Raw genomic sequence first — 8,167 nt, 5'->3', positions numbered from 1 at the left:
TTGGTGTCAATTTATTTCCTCAGGTGCACCAACGTATCAAAAAAAACACCCGTTGCTTTTTTGACAGAATTTACTACTCAAGAGTAAAGTCAGAAAGATACCGCTATCTGAGCTTACTATGAGCTTACTTCTTAACCCTACATATTCTTTAATCATTATTACGCTATTTCTGTTGCGCAATAAACGCGTGTGGGGCACTACCAACCTAACAACATCACCATTTCTGACATTGACAGTATTTCTGTCAGCGTCAGCTGTAGTAGTGTGTTGAGTGGACTTGCCAAGTACCAAGTATTGGACTTGCGTTGTCGTGCTTTTTTATGATTTTTCAGTATATTGTATATACTGTGTTGTAGAAGATTTAATTATCTTTACCAGTTACAGTGTAAATGATATAACTAATCATGAGCAATGTTCCAGAGAACGCTCCACAGCGTAAGTTGTTACTATTTCAGGTTATTTATTCCACTTGCACAAAATTGTTTATAAAATACTCTTGTGTTTCGTGATCAGATTGCCCGGGAACACAGAGCGAAGATGCCGGCAAAGCCTCAGCATGCGCCGGTTGTCCTAACCAGAATATCTGCGCATCAGGTGAGATTTATAGATAATAAATATTTAAGATGTTTAGCATAAAAGAAATTGATTAATGGTAGGTACTTCCTCAATTACGTTGTACTTTGGTCAAACATTCAGATACCATTTATCAGTCTTGAGTCTGGTTAGTGAACTTATTTTGTTTCTTTTTTAATGACAATGAATAATAATAATAATTTACATTTGCTTTTCAACCTTATCTGTTTACAGATAAAAGTAACATTTCATCATTATATATCTTTTCATTTATTTAGTAGATAGTTCTTTCAATAATTTGCAATGAAATCTACAGGTGCAGCGAATATGCCAGACCCAGCTATAGACACAATCAAACAACGTCTGTCCAATGTGAAGCACAAGATCCTCATCCTCTCTGGTAAGGGAGGAGTGGGCAAGAGTACCGTCACATCTCTGCTCGGGCATGGCCTCGCCGCTAAGAACTCTGATGTCAATGTAAGTTGGACTTTTATTGTGTTTGTGTTACTATTCCTACATGTTTCCTTATTCAATACCAATTCTGTGCTCCTGTAAGGGTCATATAAGCCTAATAATTATGCACATATCCCACAAACACAACAAACACTTTCATGGATTTGATAAGGAATTTCCTCTAAGAACCCTAACTTATCATTCCACAATGCTCCATGTTATAGTTAATGCTGGCAATAATAAACAGCTTTTTATAAATCAGAGCTCTATAAACCAACTCTAACTCTAGAAATGGTAATAAATAAATATCTAATAAGTTTCTAAGCAATGAAATTGATTGATGAAGCCATACAACTGTTCCATTTAATCAACACTACTTGTATCACAGTCAAGTACATTAGCTAAGGAGGTAACATTATTATAGTTTCTTTGAGTGTAGGGTGGAAAGCTATCACTCCTTTTTTAACAGGTTTTCAATAGCCTCTGCTTAGGTACCTACATTTGTTACTTTTGCACCTCAGTATGGTCCTATTAACCAAATAATCTCCTTGAAATATTAGATGACAATTGATTATTTCTCCCGAAATATGTACATAAATCTTCAAAATGTTTCCATCAAGGTGAATTGTAATGCAGTAGTCTTATTTTTTAAACCCCCGATGATCACAAAAAAGGCGTGAGTTTATGTTTCTAGTCTGTGTTTTTTGTTTATTATGTATTTGTAAAAAAAAAAATAGATAATTTCTTGGGACCCTAGTGACTTTGCCACGGAACTCAATTTAGGAACCGCTGGTGTAAAGCAGTGTTCTCACGACAGAAGAAGCGTCTTACCCTATTGTACCGCGATCTCCTTTCGTGCGAACTCCCGAATTCCATTTTGGCGCGAAGTTAAAAAGATAAAATTAAAAATAAATCCTGAAGGCACTGAAACCGCGTTGTATCGATCCCGCGAGCGGCGGGCAAAGAATTCGCGACATACAGCCTTCGCGCGCGGCACCGCCTGGTACAGCCTTCCCGCTTGTTTGTATATAGGTCAGGTTTTACGAACCACTCGAATGCTGTATAAAATAGAGGTAGTTAGGCTGCACTACGCTATCGTATCTACCCCTAGCTACAACACTATAGTTGTATAAGCTCGGAAATAATAAGGGTTTGGAAAATATGTAGGGAACTTTAAGTTGATGTTTTTTTATATATTTTATTAAATTTATGAAAACACAGTGTTTATCCTACATAAGTAAATAAAGAAAGAAACGTTGATTATAAAGGAACACCACAGTAATGAATATAAAACAAAACACACAAGAAAAAACAACTTACATAAAGAGTACAAATAAATAGTAAATAGTAAACATTAAGACAAATTGTAATAGAGTGTATGGACTGGTCAACAATGGTCCTTTATAAAAGGGCCTCACTCAGCATAAGCCGCGGCGCGAGCCACGACGCTGGTATTCTGTGGACCCTGCTAAGTGAGGCACGGAAGCCGTGTCTCCCACAAGAGTAGGTGGTAGGGACCTAGATATTATTTGTCTTTTTCATGTCGATTCATTAAGTACGTTCTAACGTACCTACTCTGAATTATTGTATTTAATTAATGACTTGTAATACTATACCAATAAAATTTTCACTTTCGACCTATCTACATAGTGTATCATGTTGTAGAGAACATAGTTCCTTGGGCCACAATCGAGGCCAGCGGGCAGCGGATCTAATAGTATCTAGTATAGTGTACATGGGAAGCCGCTGGATGCGGGCAGCGCAGGACCGATCGTCGTGGAGATCCTTGGGGGAGGCCTATGCCAAGCAGTGGGCGTCATACGGCTGATGATGATGATAGTGTACATTAGAAGGCCTATCAACATTTGTAATAGAAATCACTCATTATCTTCTTAGAGTTATCCCAGCTTTACCCATGAGTCGTTGAGGAGCTCGGTGGCGCAGCGGTAAACGCGCTCGGTCTGCGATTGTTGAAGTTAAGCAACTTTCGCAAAGGCCGGTCATAGGATGGGACACAAAAAAAAAAAGTTTTCATCTCGAGCTCCTCCGTGCTTCGGAAGGCACGTTAAGCCGTCGGGACCAACGGCTGCATTAGCAGTCGTTAATAACCATCAATCCGCACTGGGCCCGCGTGATGGTTTAAGGCCCGATCTCCCTATCCAACCATAGGGAAGGCCCGTGCCCCAGCAGTGGGGACGTAAATGGGCTGATGATGATGACCCATGAGTCGTGGGGAGTTGTTCCAAGAGTGCTGTTATTACAGGTGGGCATATTAGACGCGGACATCTGCGGACCGAGCCAGCCGCGCGTCCTCGGCGTACGCGGCGAGCAAGTGCACAACTCCGGTTCGGGGTGGTCGCCAGTCGTAAGTTTTGCAGATTTTTTTAAATAATATCAACTTAAGCTTTGTAGGTTACACACTGCATGTATGCAAAGTTACAAACTAGCTGAATAGCTAGAATTCGCTTCCCAGTCGTTCAAAGGTGTAACGTTACAGACCTGAGCAATACATCAGGGGATGGAAAGAGGAGAACCGAGCATTAAGCTCAACTTGTAATTTGGTGCAACTTGTAACATCATTAAATGCAAGTTTTTGTATAAAGTGATGTTTAAAATCGAATGTAATGTAATGGTATATACTATTGGGAATTTTGTGTTCTGGCTACTTAGTTTAGTTAGTACGCACGTTATATCATGCTATACCTATTATGTTTATATTTCAGTATGTAACCGACAATCTATCGCTAATGTCTATCGGTTTCCTGCTCGGCAGTCCCGACGACGCCGTTATCTGGAGAGGACCCAAGAAAAATGGTAAGAAAATATTATTTCTAATTACTTTCTGTAATATGACTTATTTAAACGTAGCTAGTAGATAACAGGCGGCTATACAGGTTGTGAGAAGCTGCAGTAGTTTTAGGCGGATGAGACGTTCGTTATGTAAAAATTGACGATTCAAAGTGTAACTATGTTACCTACTGAATAAAGTTTTATTTTATTAAGGATTTGTTATTTTTGAATAAGGATTTGTAGAAGAGAACACTATAAAACTGCTTCATTACTGTTTCGTATAATTACTTCAATGTTTTTCAGGAATGATAAAACAGTTTCTGAGCGAGGTGGACTGGGGAGAACTGGATTATCTACTTATTGACACACCTCCGGGTATGTACATAAATATAATTTTACATAATAATATAATGCTTGGGTATGTTGGATAAGGATCCAACATATTTAAATATATCGGCAATGGATTATGTCCACACACAGTTCCTTACTTGATTTTTGCGTCTACATTTTATACCACATCCCGGACATCATCACTAATTTAAGAGCCACGCTCTTGTCGGTGTAGTGTTCTCCATGCTACTTTTTTAGGGAAAAATAGGGCAGTGGTTTCCCTCTTGCTTTCCGTCCCGCAGTACTCTGTCTGACGCGAGTGGGATGGCGCCCGCTGTAGTTACTGCTGCCTTCTGTCAGGTTCCAGGTTACAGTCCCTGTGACTTGCCCGTTCCATCCTGCTGGCCTTGCCGACAGCTCTCCCCCTCTGCAACTGTTGAGGTCTTCATCCGTGTGGCAAGGGTTCTACGTCACTCCTTGGACACTCCATACATATATCTCATTCTTACCATGTCCCGCCATTGCCGCGTAAGTACGGGGGATACAGACACTCTGTGCGCTCTCTTTACTAAATGAATATGAATAGGAATTAATCGGGATTAAAATGAAAAACGATGTTGATTGTTGACAGTTCAGCTTGTAATAAAAAAAAAGGAAACGCCCTTCCTGGACACATATATGAACGCCTGACATAAACTTAAAGCAATCACAAGAGTCAATGGTTTGCGTAAACAATTGGCTCAGGTTTTTAATATAAACGGTCAAAAGTCACCAGGGTTCTACGAAATCATCTAATTTTATTTTTATTTTACAAATATTTTTCAGGGGGTGACTGAAAAGCAGCAGCAATGCTGAGGCTCCTCCTTTTCGGCCACAACTGATAATGTGTTACATGTAATTAAGTTGAAGCAATTTTGTAAAATTATTTGTGGTTGAATAAACTTTTTTATTATTAATTCTTGGTCTAAACTGCGTGAAATTTGCCAGGCACCTCGGACGAGCACCTGTCGGCCGTGCAGTACCTGTCGGCGGCGGGGCTGGCGGGCGCGGTGCTGGTGGCCACGCCGCAGGAGGTGGCGCTGCTGGACGTCAGGAAGGAGATACAATTCTGCCACAAGGTGGGGGTGAAGGTGATCGGCGTCGTCGAGAACATGTCGCTGTTTGTGTGCCCTAATTGTCAGGTTGGTGATGTTTTTTTTTACCATAGCATTATATAGCATCACGCTTGTATCCCCGGAAGGCTAGGCAGAAGTGTATCGTCGCTTTATACTGAAAACCAGGTATGCACTTTTTTTTTTAAATTGTGTGAACTTTCATAATGTTATGGTTAGTTTCATATAACATAAAAATGTACGGACAACAAAGTGATCATATAAAGGTTCCGTTTTTCCTTTTGAACGCGGAACCCTAAAAAATACGTTAGTTTAAATCCGTGAATTTATTGGTCTCAATTTTTACCCGGTATGAAATTAACTGAAAGAAATCAAGGTTTTATTGTAGAAAATCACATCAGATTATATTTTTTTTCTTTCAAAAAGGCGCTTACATGGTTTTATTATAAGGCGACGATATACACCCACTCCTCGCCAGCTATATTCCAGTCCCACGATTAAACTCGATCACATTCAATATTATTAAAAACTTTCACAGGAAATACGCTTGCAGGGTTCGGAACAGCCATCGACGTAATAGACCAAATATATAAAAAAAAATTTTTACTTTTTTATAAGGAGTGTTGCCATAATAATGACACAATTTCTAACAGGGGGCGCGCCAAAGCCACTACGACGACACTTTTTAAATTCAAAAAAATTCAATAATATAATAAAGTACGGGAATCGCTGATGTGGGACGTAAACTCGCCAGATTCAAATGGGATTGGGCCGGACATGTTTGTCGCATGCACCCTGAGCGGTGGGCACAGATCGTCACGCATTGGGTGCCTCATGACGAGTACAGGCGACGTGGTAGACCTCGAAAGAGATGGCGTGACGACTTGGACGCTTGCCGGAGGGACTGGCCGGAGTACAGTCATGAGCAATATAATGTTCCTACTTTAGGACTCTGTCGCATTAACATATTTGACATTTAAAAGTTAATGTGACATGGTACCAAAGTGTATACATATTAATGCTCGTGACCGTACGCACAGGACCGCGAAAAATTTAAAGAGGAAGGGGAGGCATTTGCCCAGCAGTGGGATCTTGTAGGCTAGATTAGATAATAAAGTACTCTGCCCCAACAGACCCGCAGCGAGATCTTCCCAGCGACTACAGGCGGCGCGGCGGCCATGTGCGCCGAACTAGACGTCCCCCTGCTGGGCTCGCTGCCGCTGGACCCTGTACTGGCGCGGTGTTGCGACGACGGACGAGACTTCATACACGAGCTGCCTCACTCGCCCGCTGTACAGGCGTTGCGCAGTATACTTGACAGTGAGTTGATGGAGTATACCCAGTACCCTAGTGCTATCCCCCGTGGTGACTACTGGATTTTCTTTCCACTTGTAACATAAGCTCACAACTATATCCTAATTGGGTTACTTACTGTACCTCCCATCTCAAGATGAAGTAAGTACACACACCTCACCGAGCTATCTGTTAGACCAACGTGATAGGTGAGCCGTATCGCCGTCTACTATGGTCGAGCCAAATGTGTCAGTGAATACTGCACTTAAGATAAATTAATAACTCATTGGTGCAAGCCGGTAAACCACAGGACGACAGTGATTGTGTATGCTGTGTTATGAAGACAATGGCCCCGATTCCTGCAGACACCGCCTAATTTTATTTTAAGTTATATCCGTCATTTTCATATCCGTCGAAAAGGAAAGGGGCGGATGATTCACAGCTCTTAATTTTAGGAAGAATGAGTAAATGAATGAATAACCCGGGCGAATCAAAAGGTACGTCGCTGGTATGCAATCCGTTTAACGTGCTGTCTACTTAACTGTGTCGGGTTATTGACGGATGTAAAATTTTTAGACGGTTGGTTTAGATTTGTGCTTAAAATTGAAGTGTGTTCCATAAATTTTATGCTTGTCGATTACCCGTCTCTTTCCTTTTCGGTGGATAAGAAAATGACAGATATAACTTAAAATAAAATTAGATGATATTTACAGGAATTAGCACCAGTATATACCAAAAACGCGACAGCGTGCGCAGCACGGGCGGAACAAGTGCGTTTCCATACTGCCACATTTGGTTCAACCCTTATACACTACAACGAAATGTAGGTACTCTTTAGTAAAGTTTGTTTCTCACCACTCCGATAGGGTGGTTAGTTCATTGAGGATTACAAGAGAAAGAAAAAAATATTTATAATAATGTGTTACTATGAAAAAACTAATTAAATATTCATTATTCATAACTTTTGTTTCAGAAATTATTGCTGCCTGTGAGAACTAGTTAAATTATGTCATCAAATTATGAAATCGTCACAGTGTCTACCTGTTGCCTAGTCAAGCACACAAAGGTTTAGGTGGTCTGGCATATAGGTACTTTAATGTAGAAATATTTCTATTTTTAATAATTAAGCTATATCTGTTTCCAATCATTATTTGTTAAGTACATACTAGAACGAATTATAAATGTTATTTACATGATTGTTTTGTTTCATTAAAGTGTTTAATCATAAGTCATTAAAAGTGTGGTGGATGACTAACCTTAGCAACCCTAGTGGCTACTATTGAGCTACCAAAGGCCCGTGACGTCACTCATATAACTAGCAACCGAGATTTTTTCTCAGAAATTCTCATTGGAAGTTTTTACTCTTATAGTGTGGGTAATATAGGGCGGGTAAGAATCTTAACAAGGGCCCTCACGGGGCATTGCAGACTCAACAAGCACCTACATAGAATGGAGCTGACCGAGTCCCCTTTATGCAGATTCTGTTTAAAAGGAGGATGAGACGCCACTACACCTGAGGTTCATGCACAAGCTCATGTAGAAGCCGAGCACTAGGGGCCACATAATGGAGCCCCAGGTCATGGAGCTTCCTCCCAAAAAGAGTGGGTCTAATCAAA

At 40.5% G+C, this 8,167-nt stretch overlaps 1 protein-coding gene across 1 annotated transcript; it reads left to right on the top strand.

Moving 5' to 3' along the window:
• Positions 1-249: 249 nt before the first annotated feature.
• On the top strand, positions 250-7,747 carry LOC126372794 (cytosolic Fe-S cluster assembly factor NUBP1 homolog). The gene is made up of 9 exons (XM_050018693.1): positions 250-435; positions 514-594; positions 890-1,050; positions 3,290-3,391; positions 3,750-3,840; positions 4,120-4,191; positions 5,134-5,327; positions 6,392-6,578; positions 7,525-7,747. Exons 1-9 carry the CDS (start codon positions 405-407, stop codon positions 7,548-7,550), a joined length of 945 nt encoding a protein of 314 aa, XP_049874650.1. The 5' UTR covers positions 250-404; the 3' UTR covers positions 7,551-7,747.
• Positions 7,748-8,167: the final 420 nt, after the last annotated feature.

This window comes from Pectinophora gossypiella, chromosome 14, assembly GCF_024362695.1.
Source record: "Pectinophora gossypiella chromosome 14, ilPecGoss1.1, whole genome shotgun sequence".
In the NCBI taxonomy this organism is placed as follows: Eukaryota; Metazoa; Arthropoda; class Insecta; order Lepidoptera; family Gelechiidae; genus Pectinophora; species Pectinophora gossypiella.
Note: the sequence above shows the minus strand (reverse complement) of the source record. Positions and strands in the feature narration are given on the sequence as shown.